General features: G+C 41.9%; 1 protein-coding gene and 1 long non-coding RNA gene across 4 annotated transcripts in view; one reads left to right on the top strand and one right to left on the bottom strand.

Moving 5' to 3' along the window:
- The window catches only part of TET2 (tet methylcytosine dioxygenase 2), a 73,137-nt gene that overhangs the window by 44,241 nt on the left and 4,719 nt on the right, over positions 1-24,177 (top strand). The window contains exons 2-9 of one of the 2 annotated variants that reach the window (XM_057404598.1): positions 5,118-8,502; positions 10,779-10,869; positions 14,473-14,566; positions 15,696-15,904; positions 16,722-16,872; positions 19,395-19,484; positions 22,013-22,150; positions 23,141-23,501. In XM_057404598.1, the coding sequence (XP_057260581.1) occupies positions 5,118-8,502; positions 10,779-10,869; positions 14,473-14,566; positions 15,696-15,904; positions 16,722-16,872; positions 19,395-19,484; positions 22,013-22,150; positions 23,141-23,501 (4,519 nt within the window). The remainder of the gene's footprint in view (positions 1-5,117; positions 8,503-10,778; positions 10,870-14,472; positions 14,567-15,695; positions 15,905-16,721; positions 16,873-19,394; positions 19,485-22,012; positions 22,151-23,140; positions 23,502-24,177) is intronic. The other variant, XM_057404599.1, reaches the window with a different exon arrangement.
- On the bottom strand, positions 1,125-23,441 carry LOC130596711 (uncharacterized). 2 transcript variants are annotated; one of them, XR_008971586.1, is made up of 5 exons: positions 23,302-23,441; positions 20,429-20,518; positions 3,613-3,671; positions 2,836-2,912; positions 1,125-1,307 (listed from the first exon to the last, which is right to left on the bottom strand). It is a non-coding gene; the product is annotated as an uncharacterized LOC130596711 (long non-coding RNA). The 2 variants fall into 2 exon arrangements; XR_008971587.1 differs by lacking the exons at positions 1,125-1,307; positions 2,836-2,912 and adding an exon at positions 2,501-2,835.

The following is a 24,177-nucleotide window of genomic DNA, read 5'->3' as shown; positions in this document are numbered from 1 at the left end:
GCAGAGGGCAGCAGTGATGCTGGTAGAGAGCAGAGCAAACCCCTTAGGGCCTGTTGTGGGGTTCAGAGCCTCAGTTCAACTTGAACATGAATGCAACCTCTCTTTCAAATCTGCTTTGGACAACAGGGTTTAAATATTTTCTCATGGGTGCCTTGGCTTTAGAAAAGCACATTGAACCCATATTTAAACAGCAGGCCCACACAGGGGTTTGTTTCTGATGGTATTGTATTTATTACAAACTGCCAGCAACCCTGGCTTGGGAAGGAGCTGTCCTGCTAATGGCAAATCACCCAGAGTCTGGACAGGTGTAGTCCCAGTCTTGCCTCTCCCATTAGCTTCTGTGTGGAAGCTTGCTTTATTTCTCAGTGTATAGACACGGTGCACCTTAAGCACAAAACATACAGGTAATCCTTAAACTATACGACAGTTTTCATGCATGCAACATTTTATCTCAGCAAGAATGGAAATATCTCACTAATAAGGAGCTTTCATGTGTTGCCTCACCCATTAGCCATCTGAGTTAACTGCACATCTTTTCTCCTCTAGTGACATTCGCAGCTCCCTTACAGATGTAAACCCAAGGCACAGCTGAAGCAACTACTAGTTAGACAGGCCAAGGGAAAATGACCACCTGGCTATAAATCATGGTATTGAGTGTCATAACTGCTTGCACTTCTTGTTCCCCAAAGTTAAAAAAGAGAAGACTTTGGTATAGAGTTAATCAGAAACAGTTTCACGTCTATGTAAATCCAGGAGATTTGGTTTAGTGCAGAAATTGAGCTTTCTGATACTTCCATGTATGAGTGTCCTTACTTAGGAATAACTACTCATGCCTTTTCTCAAATTTTCATTCATTCTTGAATTAAGAAAGAAAATCCCTTCACTTTAGGAGCTTTTTCACTTGTTGAAAGTTGGCAGCATGAGGTTCAGAGGAGAGAAGCAACTGCACAATGGCACATAAAAATACATAGCAAATTATGCCAGAAGTGAAGCCAACTACTGTAGCCAGGCAACAGGAGCAGGAGAGTGTAAGCACAAAGTACAACTTACCAAACTGGAGTTTAGCAAGACATATAGGTAAACTCACCTCCTGTCTCAAAAGTGCTACAAGTCTGGGAGCAATTTAGACCTCTGTGTCATCTAGCGGTGGCAGAAGGGTGCCAGCAGGATGGAGGCTGTGGCAGCACGCCAGGAACAACCCAGTGAGCTATCTACAAGCTCCCAGGTATCTGACTTCTGCTTTCTTAAGTCTCATCCTGGTAAATGATTGAGCACAAGTCAGTTGAGGTCATGATCTGAGGATATTTCTGCCAGGGAGAAAAATCTCCGAGGAGATACATTTCTCTCATAGCCAATCTCAGAGGGGGAAACAACTCATCTGACATGCCACCTTTTGGTCCTTTTAGGGCTACAAGTACTCTGACACAGCATCTCCCACCTAGTTTTTCTACTGGGAATCCTGCCCAGCTTTGCAGGAGATTGTACTCCCCTGCAGTGGGTGTATTTGTCCATTTCATTCATTCATTCATCTGAGCTGCTTTGCATTCACAAACTCCCCAGATATGTTGTTATATAAAATAAGGTATGAACCTCTAGAACTGGCTAAAAGTAAAGAAAGATTTTCTGTGAAAGAAAGTGACATAATTAAGAGTACTTTTGCTGCCACAGAAATGTTTGTTACACTTGTAACACCACCTTCTGCAGTCTTTTGGTATTCCTTTATTGATAGAGATGGCAGGAATAAGCCAAACTTGCCCATAAAACAAAACAAAACAAAAAAAAAAAAAGGAAGAAATCTCAAACTGTTTCTCAGTACCTTGTTTCCAATTTGTGCCCCACATGTGGCAAGAAATAAAGGCATATACATTGATTGCATCTGAAAAAGTCAGATGGTGGTGGGCTGAATTACAACTTGATGCATATTGGTGGGATGAGATGCTGATCCATTTGCACAGTAATGTGCTATATTTAAGTCATGCATTGTGGCATCTTCAAAGAGGCCAGTCATAATTATGATGGATTAGACTGCAGAGTCAGTCCTAGATGCAGTAATTGTTTCACAGATGCTGCTGATGTGACTTGAATATCTAATGAATTATAGCTGAAGAAAAATACATGGAGCTTCTAAATGGCCTGAATAAAATTCAGTTATGGAAAAGAGAAAAAAGTCTAACTGCTACGCTTAGGGAAAGGTAGATTTACGTTGAGAGGCAGACAGTTCACCCCACAACAATTACAAAGAAGAGCACAGAAACTTCGTAAAGCACAACCAGGTCTACTTAGTAGTAGCATCAAGAATATCTTCCTGGTGTCCCAGTTGAAACCAGTAGTAAGGTACTGCTGCCATTTGTTTTTTTCCAGTTTTAAATTGCAAATAATCATTGTGATTTGTAGCTGCTGGAGCAAGATTTGTACTGAGGTGTGACTTGAGGATTGTGAATAACTGAGTGTAGACTGAGAAGGAAGTATAACATCAAGTCACCGTAATCCCAGATGAATTTCAAAGAATGCAAATCTGCCCCTTTTAATCAATGGATTCACTTTGTATTTTAAAGAACCAAATGATTACTACATCCTTTGCAATGTCTAACACTGGTGCCTTTTACACTGGAGGTGATCAGAATTTGGGGGAACTGGTTGACCAATACCATGAGGTGTTTGAGAATACTGTGAATAACAATCCATGTCACACAGCAAACTTCACCTTGTGATTTCCAAGGACCGCATGAACCTAAGACTCTTTTCTGCAGCACAGATGTGCTCCTTTGAGGGGTTTGCAAGCCAAGCTGAGAGAGGTCAGGCAGCCCCCACTTCTAAACAGAAAAGTGTTTTTACCTATCAGTAAGGAGCTGAGAAGAAAGATTAGCTGGCAACTCTCAGAAGGGATTTAGTTGCAACCTATATGGTTGGTTCTGGTACACCAGAACACAAGCAGCAAGGCAGATTCTGAAAGCCAGAGTTTCTCACAGCTAATTCATGCAGACTAAAACTTTTTTAAATAAATGCTTTAGAAGCTGCTTGGCAGCACAGTGTTAATTACTGTGGGGTCTTTTATTTCATTTCATACTTGTGAAATACACACAAGTATTGCCTACACACTCATGTCTGAGTTGTGGTTCAGCTGTAGTTTCTAGGTATGAAAAGTGTGAAGGCAAAGAATGGTTTCCAAATTAGGCTGACATTTTATTTCTGAGACACTCCGAGAGCATCATTCTGCTGCCCAGCCTAGAATGACACATCAGAGGAATCCTTTTCATGCTGCTTTTCTGTTAAGTGTGGAATATCGTCTCCCTGGAAAGCCGAAAAGGCTTTTGTCTTGTGGTACTTTAAAGCTAGGCTGGGAAATACATTGAAATATATCTAGAAGGGAAGAAGCCTACCTTACCTTGTCAAGAAAATAGGTAAGATGGACAAACAATCTTTTCCGTCTCCCTATTCTTAGCTTTCCCTTCAGAAACTCTTTTTTAAAGTACTGTTACTTGTAGAGAGAACATCTCTACTTCTGTCATACAAAACATAAATTGGGTACAGAAAGAAAAGAAAAAAACTTTAGGAGGTCAAAAGTAAATCTAAACCCAAATTTGGAATAAGAAGGAAGTGGGTACAACTTACCATATAGGTGCCTGCCAGTCAAAATGTATGTTTGAATCATCCTGGTACTGAAATTGGAGCTGCAAGCAGAGGGAATTCTGCTGGATGTAATGAATCTCATGAATTAATATTACTTTTAAAAGCAACTTAGTAAGGAGATACTGCACTGAAAGCTGTATAAATTACGTGTTCCTTTGCATTTAAAGAAAAATAGAAAAAATTAGTGTGGCATAAATACGTAAGCAATAGCAACCATGTGTAGTGCTTCTCCTGACTGCCGCCCAACCAGAGGTGACCTGGTGATGGAAAACCTTTCAGATTCCCCTTTATGCAAACTGAAAACAAAAGCTTCAGGACAAAGACATGCATGAGTCCAGATTTTCTCTGTGCAATCTCACATCTGTAAAACCCTCTGTCAGTCTGTCTTCTGTCATTCGCGACTGGTTAAGAACTTTAAAGCCAACAAAGAATAAATTACAAGCAGAGTCAAACAAGGGCTTTATCTGAGTTAACTGGGATTGTGAATCCTGGGAAGACCCATGTGAACAGGATCAGCTTGTCATTATATGGAATTTGTTCACTGCACACTGTCTGTACTTTATCCAATGAAAAACTTCATTTTATAAATAAAATGTAAAGAGTATATGAGAGAATGGGATTTTCCATCCAAACAAAGAGGAAAAGAATCCCAGTTCCACAGCTGTGGGGCTCAGTTCAAACCCGGAATGCATAGTTTAGGCCATGTTTGATGTCTACATGTAAATTTGAAAGGATATTAATACCTGAAAAAAATACCACTTCCATCAAACCTTTCAGAAATCAGATTTCAATTTTAGGTATTTCAGAAACCAAACCTTTCAGCTTTGTTTCTGTCAACGTTACCAAGGTGTTGATGGACTGTAAGAGTTCCAACGGACACCAGTCAGGCATGGCTTTGTCTCACATGTATCGCACCACTTGCATGGTCTTTAGGAATGCTGGTCTTAAAAGACCTTGTCAGACAGCTGAAGACAGAAAAAAGGAGGTTTTCCCTTCTAATTGGCAAGCTTGGTGGCAATAATCCTTCAAGTCACACAAAAGAGGTTTGGCACACTTAATCAAGTAACAGAATTAGCACCAAGTCTGGGAACCATGGTTTCGGCATGACTTTCTGCCTTACCACAGACAAGAAGTGATGACAGAGGAGTATATATAAATCATTCAAAAGCAAAGACTATTTTTTTCACCATTAGGAGAGATTTTTTTTGGCAAAATATCTGTGTGTGCTAAATAGGGTAAGGAACCACTCTGTATTTTCACTCTCTTTTCATCTTGAAGAACAAACCTTCAAGAAAAAGGGAGACATGGGGCTGCAAAACATGACAGGATAGTGAAACACCCCTCAGGTGTGCCTGCGAGCTTGCATTGTGTGGTGGAGCTGGTCAGGACAGAGGTGCTTGAACACTGCAGGAATTGTCCATAATTGGTTTCCCATCAATGGAAACTAAAATTGACTAAGATTCTCTCCTGTTTCTTTCCTCTTTCAGATACGTTCAGAGGGTAGCCTTGTGGATGGCCCCGGAGCAGGCCAGATGGAACAGGACAGAACCAACCATGTTGACGGCAATAGATTGAGTCCATTTCTAATACCGCAATCTTCTCACGTTTGCCAGGCAGAGCCTTCTGCGGTGAAGCTACAGAATGGAAGTCCAGCAACAGAGAGGCCTGAAGTTGAAGTAAATGGAGACCACAAGCAGCTATTCATTAAAAGCAACTATGGCATGCCCCACCTGAAGGGAAATCCAAACAACCGTGTTAGCCCTGACCTTTTACAAGAAAAGAAAGTATATTCCAAATATATGCAAAATGGTGGGATAAAACGCACTTTTAGTGAGCCCTCTCTGTATGGACTTCATGAAAGCAAGAAAGTAAAACAAGACAAAGAGGTAAATGGAGGAAAAGTTGAGCCAGAGGATAATAACGAAAAACCAAGCGTCTCCAATTGCTACAGTGAGAAGAAACCCGAGAGTTTTACAGGACAAGAAAATGAAGTTTCCGATTTGATACAGTCTACAAGATGCAACAGTGGTGGTTCAGAAAACCCTCATGACCTCCTGATTCAGGATGAGCAGGACCGGGAAAATGTTCATTGCCACAACAGGGACATTGTCTTACTACTTAAGAACAAGGCAGTGCCAATGCCTAATGGTGCTACAGTTTCTGCCTCTTCCATGGAAAGCATGCATGGTGAACTCCTGGAGAAAACACTGTCTCGATATTATCCAGAACATGTTTCCATAGCAATGCAGAAGAACACATCTCATATCAATGCCATTACAAGTCAGGCTACTAACGAGTTGTCCTATGAGGCAACGCCTTCATCCCATACCTCAGGGCAGATCACTTCCCCACAGACCTCAAACTCTGAGCTGCCTCAAGTGCCAGCTGTAGTGGTTACTGAGGTCTACAATGCAGAAGACTCCAGTAACCCGCCTGTATTGCCAGGTAGCTGTTCACTTCAGAAACCAGAACTACAGCTACAGCAACAGATTCCAGGCTATGATACACACCAGTTGCCCATAGGAAACAGTACTGTTTGTGGAAGTGTAGGGCAGGTTCCCAACCAAGACCTCTCTCTAAGTTCCAGCAGTAACCTGCAAGCTCAGAGTGTCATGCTGGAAAGATATTCTGAGCAAGCAGAAAATAATGGTGCTCTCTTTAAACAGAACTCAACCTTTCACAAAGATTCCTCCACTCCTCCTGCTCCGGAAATGAACAGTGCACTGTCCGTTGTGGTGCAAGAAGGACACCATTCCTATAACAACAGATGTGATGAAACTCTTCCTGGGGAGATAAAGAATGAAGGGCAACAGCAGGGACCAATGTCAGAAAGTCCCAGCCTCAGCCAACAACTTCACCCTCAGCAGAGACTTCAACAGCAGGCACAAACATCACAAGATGACAGTGAAAGCAACCCGCAAGCTGCTGTGGCCGCCTCAATTCAGCAGCACCCCGAAGACATGGCGCCGGTGTCAGAGCCTCCCCTCCAAAGCCTGCAAGCATGTGGAAACAAGGGTGAGCTGCAGCAACACTATCAGCATTTCCCAGGACAGAGAGAACCCGAGATTCCTCCTGACAAAGAAAAGGACCAAGTGAAAGAACCTGTGAAACAGGCTCAATGTTATTCAAAACCAGCCTGGATAGAACTGGTTTCCACCCAGTTCCACCAGGGAGAGCCTCCCAAAAAAAACAGCGAAGCATTATTGCGATCAATTCTTCAGTTCCAGGCAAACAGAGCCAAAATAGCCTATACAAAACAGTATGCTGGAAGTCCTGGTGCATTAAAGGGGCCTTCAGGGCAGCCCCAGAGCCAGAAGATAATGCAACAGGAACAAATTCCTCTGCTGTACAAAAGCGAGACCTCCCAGCTGCAGCCGCATCCCACAGCCGACCAGCAGCTGCTGTTCCAGAAACACTCACCGCAGCCACAGCTCACAAAGATGGATTCCCTACTGAAGTCCCAAGTGCAGCAGCACCCTCCACAGCAGCTCCATTTCCAGCCAAGACCAGAACAACAAACCGAACAGCCTTTAGGGGCCCTGCTGAAACAGCAGCACTTGAATCCCAAGCCAGGGGAAAAGGAGCAATTCCTGCATTCACACCTCTTGCAACAGATGCTTAAGAAACCCTCACAGCAGGTGCAGCTGCCGTGTAGTGCACAGCTAACCCCAAACCAGCAACAGGCTCTGCAAATGAAGAATAAAGACCTGCCCCAAACCATATCCCGCTCCCAAAGTGGTGCTGAACAGTCACTAAACAGGACATCCTTCAATCAGCATAAAGTAAATGAATGTTTTCAAACTGGGAATAAGTACATGAAATCACCCGCATTCCCACTGTATAACCCTCAGCTAGGCCTAGAGCAGGGACAGGGCATGAACAACAAAGCTCCCCTTTACACTCAGAAGGCAAACGCCAGTCTGCAGCATCCCTGCCCAAACAATGTGCACTTGATTTCTGAGAAGAAAGAAAACGCCGCAAATATTGAACACTTTGGAGCCAACAAAATGCAGGACTTACAACATGTGCAGTATTTTTCAAATAACTTGACCGCAAAGCAAGATGTGAATCACTGTTTTCCAGAACAAGAGCAGCAGACGCAACAAGCTTCAGTTATACAGCTACCACCACTCCAGCATACACAATGCTACGGTGGTAGACTGAACCAAGATCTCCCGAGCCAACAAGCTTCACAGATTCCTCAGCAGTACTTACCACACAGCCAGCAAACTGCCCCACACACCCAAGACCAGAGAAGCTGTCATTTGCAGTCCCAGCCCCCTAAGGATTTTCAAAAGCATGCTGCTCTAAGGTGGCATCTCTTGCAAAAACAAGAGCAACAAGCATACCAGCAACCCAAACCTGAGACTGGTCCCAGTGCAGTGCGTAAGCCTATAAAACTCGAGGCTGGCACAAAGCCTAACGTCTGCATGCGTCCATCAGCTGGACAGCTGGAAAACAAAATTTGGAAAAAAACAATTAAACAAGAGAATCAGCACTTTGGCTGCGAGAACATGCAACAAAAGAGCATCATCGAGACAATGGAACAGCAGCTGAAACAGATACAGGTCAAATCACTGTTTGATCATAAGACTTTTACTATCAAATCACCTAAACATGTGAAGGTTGAAACAGCAGGTCCTATTACCATCCTCTCAAGAAATACTGGTGCTGCAGATTTTGACACTCAGACCCCGATCTTAGATCAACAAACAAACTTGTCTGCTGAGAAAACCCCGACCAAAAGAACAGCTGGAACTGTTCTCAATAATTTTTTAGACTCACCTTCCAAGTTATTGGATACTCCTGTAAAAAACTTGTTGGACACACCTGCCAAAACCCAGTATGATTTCCCATCGTGCAGCTGCGTGGGTAAGTGCTGCGATGTATTAAAAAATGTACTAACTTACAGGAAGGAAAAGAATCTCCAAGTTAGGATCATGGAGTTAGTTGGGTATTTTTGTTGGAGGATTTGGGGGGTTGGAGGTTTTTTAGAACATTAATTAGTAAAGATATGAAATTGCAATTTTATGCACTTATGCCTAGTCCACTTATCCAACCCTACACACAGGCCCTTTCTCAATAATTCATAAAGCAATTACCTATTTGCTTTCTTCAGTCAGAATGCTTATGGCCAGTAATGTATCCTCTCACATCCATTCTCCTTCAGCAGCAGACATGTAATGACAACATGCTGATAAAAAGTAGGTCATAACTGTACAATCTAATTTATTCATCAAGGTTAGATACAGCATTTGTAAAATAACTCTCCAAAACTCAAGATCCTGATGCCATTTTTTGCTCTAAGAGTGAAATTGCAGACGTTTCCATCAGTAAAGCCTAAGCAAAGAAGCGATGATGGATTATTCCTCATTTGTTGAGGGAGTTTATCCTCCCTTTCACACCCTGTCTCCTGCAAGGCTAAAGAGATCAGCAGTTTCTTAGAGAAGCCATGAAAGCAGTGACAGAAAAGCAGTGAGAGGGGCCCTCAGTATTTCTTCATGGCATACCCGATCTCCAAAAGCTGGAAGAATAGAGCAAACGGAAGCAAAGTAGCGTGACAGGTATGGGCCCATAGCCTGAGCTTCCATACAGCACTGATACTGCACAGAGACAGGTCTAACAGGCACTTTCAGAATCTACTGGATGAACTATTTTGGCTGAGACAAAAGGTTCAGCACCAAAAAGGGCATGCAGGGGGAAATCCTTGTTATAGTTTCACTTACTGGGATTTCATACCAACTATAAAGGAGGAGAGTTGACCCAGTGCTCCTCCAGAACTGCAAAATGTACCTTTTTGCCTTTTCAAACTCTTGGGGCTAGTCTCAGAGAAGATCCATGGGAGCAAAAAGAGCAGGTAGTAGATTTGTGATGCTCCGAGGAAGAAAACTGGAAGCCAGTTCCTTACTGTTGCTTGTAGTTTTATAAGAAACAACCTACAAAATGTAGGGGGTTTGGAAAAAAATTAAATTTTGTTTGTTATTTCTTTTGCTTGAGAAGATTTTGCCAATGTAGTTGGCACAAGATTTTCTGGCAATCAATTATTCTCACTATTTCTTTTAGCCAGTATTGCAACTGCTAACTAAGCAAAAGAGCTTATTCTCTCTTCACTTGCATTTTAATTCTGAAATCTTAGCAGAACCTCTAGGAAATAAAGGAGCTTGAAACTTAGTTCCTGTCCTCTTTGAAGAACCCAGTGCCACAGCATAATTCAATAGGGTTTACTGCTCTTTCCCACCAAGACTTCTCCTTAGGAAGATTAAATTAAGCCATTCCCCCACTGACACATTGAGGTTTATAGAATGCTTTCATCATGCTTCCACAGGCTGTACGTCAAAAGCAGCATCACCTCATCCAGCCTTTGGAGTCAGCATGGCAGAAAGCACAGTCAGTCCTCAGATTAAGTCAGCCCTCAGATAAGTCAGCACAGCTCCACTGTCTCCTCCTGAACCCAGGCAGAGCCTGGCCAGCTCACTGCTGGAGCCTGCCTCCTGGTATCAAGCCAGACATAATAGTGTATAATGTGAATGCCGACATGGAACTACCTACACACAGAAAACTGAGGCCACATTCTTAGCATACAAACATTTTGACTAAGCCTTGTGCAGGATTTCTTTCAGCAAACTTGCTTTTTTGTTTTTCATTTCACAGAGTCTTTCTGTGGGTGGCAGAAATTCTCTATGTAACCTACTGGCCACTTTCTCAAGCTGTAGGTCCCTACACTGTAACATGTCTGCTGAAAAGCAAGTACTGTACAGCTCACTAATGTCAATATTTACCATTGTTATCCCATTTGTCCTCCTTTCTAGATATTGGGAGAGGGGGAAGTGGGAGAAGGAGAAGCAACTGTTTGGTGATAACAGGAAAATGCCTTTTGAATTTCACTGTAGCCCGAGATGTGAAACAACTGTTTGTGCTAGCGCAAGGCACACAGTCTGTATCATGGCTACTGGCAGGATTAGCCACGTGCTTTGCATGTTTTGTACAAATGGCATGGGCATACTTTAGACAGAAGTGTTTGAAAACTCCGACCCCAGACCCGACCCAAAGAGCAGTATTCTAACAAGCGAGACATAAGCTTTACAATGTGAATTTTTACATTAAAGAATTAAGCTTCAAAGTAATAACTTTTATTTTGTTTTAAACAGAGCAAATTATTGAAAAAGATGAAGGTCCTTTCTATACCCATCTAGGAGCCGGTCCTAATGTGGCAGCTATTAGAGAAATCATGGAAGAAAGGTAATTAGTGCAAAGGCACAGGGCAGATTAACGTTTATCCTTTTGTGGATGTCAGAATTTTTCCAGCTTTTGCACATAAAGAAATAAACAATTGCAAATCAAGTGATTACTTGTAGGCTTAGCTACTCCAGTGTTGCCAACATTACGCACTGTGCTATTCACCAGAGAGTCACAATATTTGACAGGGCTAATAGCCTGCTGGCTGGCACAGGCTGAGCACTTTGAGACAGATGCCAGCAAACCCAAGCAGGAACGAGTATTCACCAGCCTGCCAAGCAAGACGGTTGGCAATGGCTGCAAAAGCAGGCATGGACCTGGTGTCCCCTCTGGGTAGAAGAATGCTGAGGTAGAAGGAAGATGAAGAGCAGAATACCAAACCCCCAAATTAGCTTCCCCCCACCAAATTACTAAGCATATAGTACAATCCTAAAGGGCTAAATCTAACTCAGTCATGTCAAAAGGAGTGCCACAGAATTGCTGGGTAGGATTTCAGCCCAAGAACTGATTAAGTAGTTCTGTGAAAAACATCCCACTACCCCAAGAGTGCTGCAGAAAACCAGCCTTATCCTGATGGTGGACAATCCCTGTATTGTGCTGCATCTTGTGATGTATATATTATGTCAAAACCATCCAAACTGGGAATTTTAAATGGCACAGAATGGGTACACGATCTGTGCTATTTAAAAATATGTGGAAGCACAAAACCTGCCAGCCCTTCTAAAATATTTGATACTGTCACAAAAGTGACTTCTGCATTACTTGTAGTGTGCATAGGCATTAATAGCCAGGTTTTGAGAGGTATCCGGGAATTTAGTTCCCCTCTGAACAAACAAACAAAAAGCCACCCAGTAAGTCAGGGATGGAGGGGAATCTGATTTGTTAATACCTTAAAAGTCTGGACTCCAGAACTGCAAAGAAGCTCCAGCTAGTTGCAGAATCTAAAGCAAATGGGCATTACTGCAGTGCTGTGTCTGAGCTAAGGAGTAACATTCTGTAGCTTGTGCTCACCACTGCACGACTATGAGCCACTTAGAGGGTATTAAACCCTTCAGATTACCTCCAACTCTTAAAGTCCTTTCTCTTTCTTAGCACCTTCTTTCCTGTGACTCCAGTGCAGGGCTTGCCCCAATACTTGTTTTCAGCTTTGTGAGCAGCTCAAATGCATGTAAGCTACATAAATCCGCTTCTTGCAAAGGGGGAGTGAACACGGACCCTCCCGAGAAGCTTCTTACAATTTGTTATCTCCAGAGCTCTCACTATCTGGTTAATTCTTTAGTATTTACTGATAAGAAAGAAAAGAGAAAAGTTATTCACGTCATGATGTCAATAATTAGAGATGCAACTTCTTTCATTTCTTTACTTTGGAATGTAATTTTTCATCCTTAATATTGAACTCACCTTCTCATCTTTTCTTTTTTTTTTCGTTTTTTTTTTTTTTTTTGCATTTGATTTCATTTCATGTTGGCAGAAGGAAATCCTGAGAGATTATAGATAACATGCATCTACTCAGCCAGGTTCAGCAGAGTGTAGCAGCAGCCACTTGAACAATGGCTAGTTTTCAGCTGTTCATATGGTATGAGCTGTATGATTCCCTCACTGAAGAACTCCAGAACTCCTCCACACTAGTTAATTCTGTTTTCCTAAGTAAAAAAAAGGCACTTAAAGATACTCTTAAGCACATGTGTGCAGTTGGTGACACTAATCACAACTGAAGCACTTTTAAACTGGCTTTCCAGGAATATGGATTGACTTCTAAGGTATCAGCACTTCCAAACAAACGAGGATTTGGATCTAGACTTGCAGTTAATGTTTTACCTATATCAGAACAAATTTCTTGCAAAATCCCTGGTGGATATATATATATATATATACACATTTTACCTCTTCCTTCTCCCAATTCCTACTTCATGCTCAGTCAGTTTTGCACTGGTTTTAAAGCCAATCTGCTTTGGCCTGAAAGTAAGCCAAAAGTGACAAACATCAGGCACAAATCCCTTTGTGACAGTGGAAAAGATTTGAGACAAAGTCCATTTCATTTCCAGTGTGTAACGTACAACGTATTACTATAGCATCATCTGCACAGTTGTCCTGCAATCCAGATTAGCAAATTGATAGAAAATATTAAGATTTAAGAATGTTTTTTAATGTGGTTAATTAAAGAAACAAATGCATACTAACATCCAGACCTAAGTAGGAAAAACTGACCTAACAGTTGCCTGCAGAACATGTGTAGTACAACTTGATTTTATTTGTCTAATTTCCTGTGACACTGAAATTTCACAATGAGATCACATCTAAAAATAAGCATTTTCATTTCCTTTACAGGACAGACATTTAAATACAAACATTTGCTCTTAAATATGTCACCAAGACTTTAGTGCAAAAACAAGAGGGCTGAAAGGTCAAAAGTTCTCAAGGCATGAGTAAATGGCTGCAGAACAGGAAGGAACTATCTTGATTGCTCTATAGGTAACAGGCAAAGAACAAGGAGATTGTGATTTAGTCCCCACGCTTGGTTATTTAATAAAAAAAAGTAACACGAATGAGAGTGGCAGAATTCAAGAACTAGTGATGAAGTGCAGTTTACCCAGCTGGCCAAATGCAGCCAAATCAACATTGTGGCTGGATCTATAACATTGGAGACACTGAGGTTTACAATGCATATCCTCACCTGTGACCTGGTGTGCTCTAGGGCTCAGCAGGTGAGCAGCCCTGAGCTGCAGCAGCCCTGGGAGAGGCCTGGCCAAGCGAACATGGTTGGAAATGGCTTTATAGGTCTGATGCTTTGTGTTGCTTCAAGATTTTCTTAACATTTGCTGCATATTTGCACCTGGTCCATCAGAGGATGTGGAAAGCAGATCCTGTTTGCTCTGGGTAACAGCACTACTTGCACATGGGCCTAGATTCTGCCTTGACATGGCATAATCACCTTGATTAAACACTTCAGCAGGGGCTGAGCTTGCCCGGGTTTGTTTAAAAAAGGCACAGACAAACAGCCTCATTTGAGGCCAGCTTGTGATCCTCATTCATTACAGAAGTCAGTAAATGAGTAACAATTCATGAGCAGATGAGAAAGTAAAGGAAGTAGATATGATGCAATTATTAATCATGACTTAACTGATTCACACTGTATCTAAGCCAGAAACAAGCACAGAAAAAAACAAGTCACACAAAACAAAGTCAGAGTGACTACTGCATGCCAGCTGTTCCCTGACAACTTAATTGTATAATTTCAGAGTAATAACTTTAAGTTTAATCCAGAAATTAAAGAAAAATGTAAAATTCCTTCCCAAAATAAGAGACTTCAAGTCCACATTTCAAAATGTCATCTATAACAAATTCTTTACAGAAACAGCTGAAAGATTTGGGAATATTATATGATATGGATAATTTTGACATCTGTAATGTATTAAAGACATTTGCTTCTCTTAACGTATCAATCCACCACTATAATAAAATCAGCAAGATAAACCACACTGCAAATCCCTCCCTGTAACTCAGTGTTTATTTTTTAAGATAAGACTGGCAAATGTGCTCCATCTTTTCAGTGTTCACGCAGAACCAAATGAATCCACTTACTGTGCGTATTTTTGTTTGTTTAAGATTTGGACAGAAGGGTAAAGCTATAAGGATTGAGAGGGTTGTCTACACTGGGAAAGAAGGCAAAAGTTCTCAAGGATGTCCAATTGCTAAATGGGTAAGTGTTGTACACAAATGTTAAGACTAATGAGTTCAGTATGATGGTTCGTGTAAGCAGAGAGCAGTTGACATGTCTGTCCTCCTCTTAGTTGACACTATGAAACTTAAAAGAGCTCAACAGCAGCAGTACCCCAAGGCCTGCTCACACCCCCGTCCCTCACAGTCCATTTACTTTTGCATGGAGAACAGCAAGAATAAAATTTGGCTTAAAGCTATGAAAACCTGAGAAGGAAAGCAGCTTCACTTAGACTAAGATTCACACACCAGACATTCTCATTGCTCTTTAACTTTAGCTTACAAATAAGTCCAGTAAGTTCACCACAGTGATGTTTTTCAAATGCACTCCCAGTTAGACAGAGGCATTAGGACACCCTCTTAGCAAACACTGCTGTACTTCCTCACAAATTACCAAGTGGTTTGGGTAGGCTGGGGAAAGACAGGATGAGGAAAAAATGATACATGATTGTAGTCTGTATGCTTGCTAGACTGCACCTTTTTTTCAGAAATACCCACAGAAGCACAAGCACTGAGAAGCAAGGATGCTCTTTTATTTGAACATTACCACTTCCATCACTGTGATGTTTGTATGTAGTAAGGGCAGGTCACAGAACTGAGTGGCTGATTATGAGTTTAGCTGGAAGAGAAGGAGAGCGACCTCCCATGTCCAGTTACTTAGTCCCATCCTTACCTGCCCACCTTTCCCCGCATGGGTCTTGCCTTAAGTGCAGGTGTCCACCATCCATCTCTGTGCAGGGGGACATCTCGCTGTTCATGTCTTTTTGCCCACTAATCAAATTGGGCCACTTGTACCACAGTGCAGATTCAGGGGAGGGTTCCTGCTGAATCAGAGCATGGGGAATACCTTCACAAAGCTGTTTTCCACCACTATGGCTTTCCACGCCACTAGCCAAGCTTAGCCCCTTAGAGTCAGCTTCATTAAAAAGGGTAGCCCTGGCCCATATCGCTAAATGAGAAAATTGGACTGAGTTGTCAGAAACAAAGATGATGACAGAAGCAACCGTCCCGGATGCGCACTAATGCTGAGGCTTCCTATTCTTTTGCTCTTCACGTTAAGAAACACACTGTTTGTGTTGGGGCTCTGGGGGTGTGTGTTGCTGTGCATGCAGGTAGTCCGCAGAAGCAGTCAGGAGGAAAAGCTACTCTGCTTGGTGCGTGAGCGAGCGGGCCACACGTGTGAGACAGCTGTGATCGTGATTCTCATCCTGGTCTGGGAGGGAATCCCAACAAGCCTGGCTGACAAGCTCTACTCTGAACTCACCGAGACCCTGAGGAAGTACGGCACGCTCACGAACCGGCGTTGCGCCCTGAATGAAGAGTAAGTGGAACAAAGGGTATGCTTGCCAAACTTGCAAGCCCACCTTTGGCCTCAGACCATTCACCTCCACTCGTGCTATTGCCCTGAAATACACATAACCTTTCCAACTACTGCAGGAAGTCTGAAAACCCACAAACCTTGTGATCAAAGCAAAGTAAATGTTCTTATAGATCTGGGAAAAACATCTTCCCAGAGCTGTGAAGCATCTCAGTGTATTTAAAGGAAGAGATCTCAGCCCAGGACAGCAAATACCTCAACCTTGAAATAAAAACTAGATGCACTAAAATCATGCTGGAAGCCTACAGAAGCTAGCCTGAACCTGAAGAAACTGCACTGTATTGTTTCCCGTGTCTTTCTGACAGCAAAGAACATTTAAACCCAAATTAACATAGCTATCATTGTATGTTACTTTGGCTTCATGGGTAGAGTCATATTTCAGGAATTATTGCCTAGGCCCTGTCAGAGTGCTTCCACATTATTGCAGTGCCATGAGCATATGCCCCTTTCAGGTACCATGAATATCACTACCTAACAAGGCACCACATGAAAATACCTGCTTTCGAGCAAAGCCAGGTTTCTCACAGAAGTGTAGAAACCCCTTAGTCCTTGCTTTGCAACCATGAAATTATTATCTCCAATAAATTCTCCTGTTCTAATGCATACAGTGCCTCCCTCTTTCATTTCTTCATTATTTACTGGTGGCAGGTGATCCAAGACACATGACTCCCCAGAGCGCTGGCAGAACGCCGATGCCCACTGCGGGAGCGCCCCGGGGTGACCCACCTGCTCCTAACAGCCATATTCTCTTGTTTTTCAGGCGGACTTGCGCATGTCAAGGGCTGGACCCTGAAACTTGTGGTGCTTCATTTTCCTTTGGTTGCTCCTGGAGCATGTACTACAATGGTTGTAAGTTTGCCCGAAGCAAGATTCCAAGAAAGTTTAAGCTGATGGGGGATGACCCAAAAGAGGTTGGTGTCCATTTCTAAAATGAGCCTCATTTGCAAGGAGATGTTTTCTGTCACTCTGCAAATAGAGATACAGTACAAGAGACCAGGGGCCAGAGTCCTGCCTGCATGGCATACATGTAGGGTAATTAAATAACTGCCAGACAAAACTGATTGATTCCAGTCTCCGAGCCAGCTGAATTGACTGTCCAAATTCTGACATCTGGTAAAAGCCTGAGACTTGAAACCACATTTGCAGGCTTTCACAATTAGAGGGGAGGGCACAGCCTGAATAATTGTGACTGCATGAGGCCTGCAGTTGAGCATTCCCCAGTGGCAGAGTGGATGGTTTACCAGCTGAAGGCACATAATAGCGTAGCGAGGAGTCAGAACAGCATAGGGACAAACATGATGAAACTGTGAAATGACAATAGGAAGAGAATAGGAAGATTCATTTTACATACAGTCCTGTCCCACTGAATGTTTCCAGACTGGTCTCTGTGTTACAGCAAACTGGCAACTGTTTAAAACAAGTCAGAGTAATTAAAAAAAATCACTGACCTTAGCCTGGGCACAAGATACCACTGAAGTCATGACTGCAGTGACTCCTGGACACTTCCAGCTAGTCACATGTCTGGGAGGTTCCAGTGACCTACTCTGGTTTTTGACAAGCACATACAAATCCCTTGGTTATGTACTGATGCATGAGTCCACAATTTTCACTGTATTCTGGTGTCTTACACAAATCCAGACATTTCTTCCACCAGAGAAATAATTTCATCTTTAATCAGGGAGCCAGGTACTTCTGCATCCTACGGCCTGTGCCTGTGCTGAGAATAGCACACTGTTTAGAATATCATAGAATCCTAAAATGGTTTGGGTTGGAAAGGACCTTAAGATCATCTAATTCCAACCCGCTGCCTTGGGCAGGGACATCTCACACTGGACCGTGTTGCCCAAGGCTCTGTCTTGAACATTGCCAGGGATGGGGCATTCACCACTTCGTTGGGCAACCTGTGCCAGTGCCTCACTTCCCTCACAGTAAAGAGTTTCTTCCTTATATCTAACCTGAATTCCCCTGTTGAAGTTTGAACCTATTACCTCTTGTCCTATCACTACAGTCCCTGGTGAAGAGCCCCTCTGCAGCATCCTTGCAGGTCCCCTTTGGATATTGGAAAGCTGCTATGAGGTCACATAATTAGCATACAGCTTTTCCTCCCCACCACTGCTCTTCTACAGCCCCAAGATTTACAGAATAGCTTTCCTTCAATCGTGCTGTGGCACAAAGCCTTCTTTATCAGAGCTTGCAATCCTAACTTCTCTAAATTTTCTAAGCTGGATACCTGGCCAGAGCTCACCAGGGCACTCTTCCAACTTGCATTCTTGGATTTACTTCCCATGGAAGCCAGATCTGGGCTGGGAAGATGGTTTTACCCTCCAGTCTTGCTCCTACACAAAACTGGGGGCAACCAAAGCATGCATCCAGAGCAGGGACTGGGTGCCATAGCACAGACACAGCTTACGGACAACCCAAACAGGATCTTCACCAATAAAATTATAGAAGTAACACTTAAAAATGGCAACCTGCAAAAGGTCCAAGTTCTGGCAACAGCACAAGGCCACAGCAAGATATTTCTGACAATTTTATAATGTCATTTTGGAGTCCCAAACTAGGATATAGTCCCATAGGAGTAAATAAAAACTTAATGCACCAAACACATCTCTCTCAAACCCGCAGGCTTTTCACAGCTGTTCACACATTCCTAAAATACGCAAGTATACCACTTCAGTATGCTACTGTTCTTTATGTGCTTGTAATTAAATATAAGGGCCTCATATAAGCGAGGTTTTGAATTTGGGATTCTCATCCTGAAAGGATGGGAACAACTCTGGAGTATGTTATTATGGTACTTCATTTTTAAAGAGCCTTTCATTTTGAGAGTGTGTACCTCTCTGTAAAGGAAAAAAGTGTAGTCATTCCTACCTCCATATCACCAACTACTAGGCATGTCCACAATTCTTCATTGCTTAAGAACTGGGAACTTTCTGAAATCTGAAATATTTAAACCATTTTAAATTGCTGCATGAAAAGATGTTGAAGTGCTGTCATTGCAATGTGCAAACCCCTCAAATTAGACACATCTACTTTATGGACCATTCTGATACTATTTCTCCCAAGTTTCTGAAGAGTATTATTTTCCAAAAACTCCAGTAGGGAAAACAATGAGGATCATCACACTTAGATCTAAGACATTACTGTGTGAAAGACTGATTCTTCTTAATATTAACCAAGTTAATATAGTATGTGATTTCCTCTTGCAAGGGTCACACTACACTATTTCACTACTTCATTACTTTAAGTGCAGTGAAACAATAAAATTGAAAGGAGAGTCACAACAGTTATTGTCTAAACAGGAATAACGGTCTAGGCCTTTATACAACTATCAGTGTAAACATAACTGTGTACAGACCCTAACTTCCTAGATCCCATACATGCAGTACGGAAATGTCATTGGCATTGAAATCTCTATTTCATCTCCTAACAGGAAGAAAAACTAGAGTCCCATTTGCAGAACCTGTCAACCCTGATGGCACCTACCTACAAGAAACTTGCACCTGATGCATATAACAACCAGGTATGCTGGGGAAAAAGGGAATTGGAGCGGTCATGTAAATAACCTGATCTTTACCACACTTTCCAGTGCTTCAACCTTGCCCCAGATTATCACATACATTTTGGGCCAGTATTCCTTTGACACTGGAGTTAAGATGAATGGAAAAGAACAATTCCACTTAAAATGCTTTCAAAAGTAAAAGCAGCAGAATTTGGTGCATCAAGTAGAACTTTTCACCTGCATCAACACAATAAAGCTACTTCAGATTTGATCAGAACTCTTCAGCCCCACAACACAAATTTCTGGATTTAGTGTGAGTAACCAGCCAAACTAGAAAACAGCCATGAAGATGGTGTGAGATTGGTGGCAGAGCCAGAAGGCAGTGTGTAATATTGCACTCGAGTCCTGAAGCCACAGTTTCAGTTCTGCCCTCTCAAGTGGCAGGTGAATTTAGTTTTCACCAAAACAGCCATTTCAAACATGCTTTTAACAAGAGGTTTCACATTTGGACACACTCAGCCCTGCCTATGCGCACAAGTGCCTGCACCAGTCTTCCAGCATGAGGGCATCACGTGCGCGTATTTTCTGTGAAGCAGTCTCCACAGATACTAGCACATTCAAAGTCTGTATGAGGTTCCCATCATGGCTGTCTCTCACCTGCATTCCTCTACCAAACATCCTTCAGGTATTTGCATCAAAATTTAACAAAATTTAATACCTGTTGCAAGCGCACAACCATTGGCCTTCATTTTTGCTGCTCAGGTTTGCTACAACATTGCAACAGAAGTTACGAGTCCCCAAACTATTAGCGTCACTGCAAACTATGACATCTTTCTGTCCTGCTGACAGTGTTATGATGTAGCAACCACCACAAGACACATTTAAATCTCACGCCTTTACTACATATTTAGTATCAACTAGGCAGGGTAAGCAGATTCAGGGGAGACTTGCCCAATTTCGCTTACCTGATCAGACAATGTTTGGAGCCTCACGGAGGAAACTGTGGCCGTGTGCCCACGAGCTGTGGTTATCTGTCCACATATCTGAGAGACATTCTGCAAGAGAGGAAAGGAAGAGGAAGAAGAAAAAAAAAGCGAGGGAGTGGTGAACAATAAAATGGTTCTTTGCTTGGTCTGCTTCTCCATTACTGCAAAACTTCACAAAAGAACTTTTCTCCATGTAAGCCACGGTCCTGCCCAACACTTGTTGAAGATACATGCTTTTACAAGTTTCAGTTTCTACCTTGTGTAATAAGGTGTGTGCATGGCTTGGCTTAAGTCAGGAGTTTTATGCAGACTTTGTGGGGAAACCCTGATCAAGCTACTGTTAGTGGCTTTTAAGAGAGGTGACTGAGGCTAAATTTGAACAGTAATATGAAAGGTTCTAAACCCAGAAAGCCTGAAAACCAATCCCCCTCTGAAGCCTGAAAAGAAATTCTAAATTCCCAGGTTTATTCTAATCCAGGTCTGGATTGCTACTGGATTAAAATCTAGAACTGGAAAGGGTGTGTTTTTCTAACTGGACCCAACAGCACCATCTCAGAGAACAGTTGCACCAGGATACTTTAAGCAGACAATTATAGTCCGGCTAACATTTCAGATCACTCTCATTTCATTCTAAAGAAGTTTACATGTTTCAAGTTTTGGTTTGTGGTTATTTTCAGATTCCAGGGACATAAACATTCCAAATTTTAAAAAATAAAGGTCTATGAGCAAACTACGCATCTTTTTAGGGAAAAACTTCTACTTTCAACTTAACTTAAAATGGGATTCATTAAATTCCATTATGTTCCATTAAGTTTAGATTTTTTTGCACTCACTTGAAAGGTTCAGGAATTTCAGCAAAGCATTTTACAAACATGGTTTAATTTTTTACTTTCTAGACAAAATACAAACCCATCATTTGTCTAAGGCTTGATCTTCTATTACAAAATCCTTTCTTTTTGTGTAAGGTTTATTTTTTCATTATGAACTCTTTGTAAAGCTCAATAATGAGTGCTTGGGTAGAAAGCACTGTCTTGACTCAATTATCTGTCTTTTTGGTCTAGGGTTAGAGTTGTACTTTAGCTAACGAAATATACGTTTAGTGTGCCAAAATATTACAAATCAAAAAGCAAATTATTATTTTTCATGAAGTCATTCTGAAGTCAGTTTTCTAAAGCCATTTTCCCTTAATAGCTTGGTGTATTTCCAGTCTACACAAACACATCACTCTTACAGTGCCAGACTCTGAAACCATGCACTGCATTTGTCATGTAAAAACACCAACCACTGGCAGAGTATCAAAAGTAATATGCAAGGAAAAGTATTACTGGCCAATTTCACAATCAAACCAGAGACATAAGGTAACAGGGAGCAAAGCAGCAAGGAATGAAGTATGGGTACTAAATTGCCATCAAGTTACTTGATTTTAGTTGCTTTCAAAATCTGTATGTTGCCACCTCCAAGATGTTAGTAGACTTGCATGTTGTCACAGTAGAGTGTTCAGTGCTAATTCTGTGTACTGGGACACACAGCTCAGCTGCAATGATATCTGTCACCTCTTTCCAGATCGAGTATGAACACAGAGCACCTGAGTGTCGCCTGGGTTTAAAAGAAGGTCGCCCATTCTCAGGGGTCACTGCCTGCCTGGATTTTTGCGCTCATGCTCACAGAGACTTGCACAATATGCAGAATGGGAGTACACTGGTAAGTCTGAGATGCATGTAAGCCTCCTTACTCCAGCACTAATTTCATACATTTAATTCATTATCTCCCCTCTGTTTAAATTTACGCTTACGTTAACACAGATTGCTAACAAAAGAAACATTAAGCAGTAACTGAGCTAACTTACTACCCCCCCCACAATTTTTCATTCAAATGAATGAGACTTACGATGTATTTAAGAAAGGTTTAATATAGAGCTGGTAAAAGAAACTGTGGAGACAGTGGAAAGAAGGTCCCCGCAGGGCTGAAATGTGGTGTTCCTGGCACAAAATGGTTTATGTTTGTCCTCTTGAAACATCTTTTTTTGTAACAACTTTGGATCATAACTTTAAATAAAACAAAAATAGTCCAGGGTATGCCTTAACTGACAAGTCAACCACAACCAATACAATACGTATTCCTAACTGATCTTTCTTCCTAAAACTGGCTGATGCAACAGTTTTGCTACAGAGGAATTCTGTATCAGCATCTTTTTTTCACTGAAATCTTCCCAATACCTGTTTTAGCTGCAGCTAACACAATGAGCACACTGCATGACATAACAGTAATTTCCTTAAATCTTATTATTAACATTACAGTGACTTGCTCCTTTGCAAGCTCCTGGAAGTTGCCATTGCAAGAGGGTGGGAAATACAATGGCAGTATGTTGCATTGCACACTATTTCCAGTAGGTAGCTATGTATTATAGTGAAAAAATCTTCAGGTGAGTATAAAGTCCCAGGTTACACTGGTTTATCTCTCTGATCATAGTACAATGGATCACACAGTTTATTTCACATTAGGCTAATCCCTAACTATACTGTTAATTTCAGCACAAGAACAAGAAATAGATATAGATATATGTACACCTTCTGTTTCTACCAACACTGTCTAACAGAGCAGTGGAAGAAATTAAATTGCAGGCTTCTGGTGATATGCATAAATTAGTCATTTGAGTGGTTTGAGAGACAGTCTAACACACCTTTCCAACAGGTTTGCACACTAACTAGAGAAGACAATCGTGAAATTGGTCAAACCCCAGAAGATGAGCAGCTCCATGTACTCCCGTTATACAAAGTCTCTGATGTGGATGAGTTCGGAAGCACGGAAGGCCAGGAGGAGAAGAAGAGGAATGGCAGCATCCAGGTCCTTACCTCCTTTCGCCGAAAAGTAAGGATGTTGGCAGAGCCCGTTAAGACGTGTCGGCAAAGGAAGCTAGAAGCAAAGAAAGCAGCTGCCGAAAAGCTTTCCTCCTTGGAGAATGGGTCTAGCAAATCTGAAAGAGAAAAGTCTGCTGCAGCACGCAACAAGCAAGGCAACTCAGAGGTGGCAGGTCATGCAAAGCAGCTAGCAGGTAAACACGTGAATCTGATTGGGATATTTATCAGCAGTGGTAAGCTTCCTAGAAATCAGGGCCATTTATAACAAATCTCAAGAAAACCATTGTTCTCAGCCCAAAACCATTTTAAAGTAAAAAGAAAAGAGAATTCTTCAAAGTAACGGCAATATTGTAGGTTTATAAATACTAGAGTGCCAAATTGTGGTCAACTCTGGAGAAGCAGGGTAAAAAAAAGTTGTAGGAGAAACCCTTTAGTTTTGAATAGTTAACACCTGTAGAAAGCTGGTGCTTCTGCAAACTGCAAACTCTTGCCATCCAGTGTAATGTAAAGTATCTTTAAAAGAATAGTAGTGCTAGAAGCCATGAAAAGGAGTTTGTGATGCTGCTGCCAAATTAAAAATGACCTACGCATCACTCACTGTCTGCCACTCTTAGAGAACCTCCTAATTTGAGGGGATTCAAGCTTAACCTCTTTCCTACTATTTGTACTCTCTGCTTCAAGACCAAAAGCAGAGTAGGTTTTTCCATAGCGGAGGAAGAGTTTTAAAATCCACTTAACAATCCCTGGCAGTTTCACCAGTAGATTTGAGCATCCTGAGCAAAGGAGTTCGTCATGTCTGTTTTATTGTTACAGCAACTTTCTCAGAGAGGAAAACAGCAATGCACCCAAGGTCACCCAGAAGGTCACTGA

This window comes from Pezoporus wallicus, unplaced genomic scaffold, assembly GCF_028554395.1.
Source record: "Pezoporus wallicus isolate ANWC-B61680 ecotype Strahan unplaced genomic scaffold, APGP_CSIRO_Pwel_v1 contig_1583, whole genome shotgun sequence".
NCBI classification, from domain to species: Eukaryota; Metazoa; Chordata; class Aves; order Psittaciformes; family Psittacidae; genus Pezoporus; species Pezoporus wallicus.
This window is presented reverse-complemented; position numbering and strand designations above follow the sequence as displayed.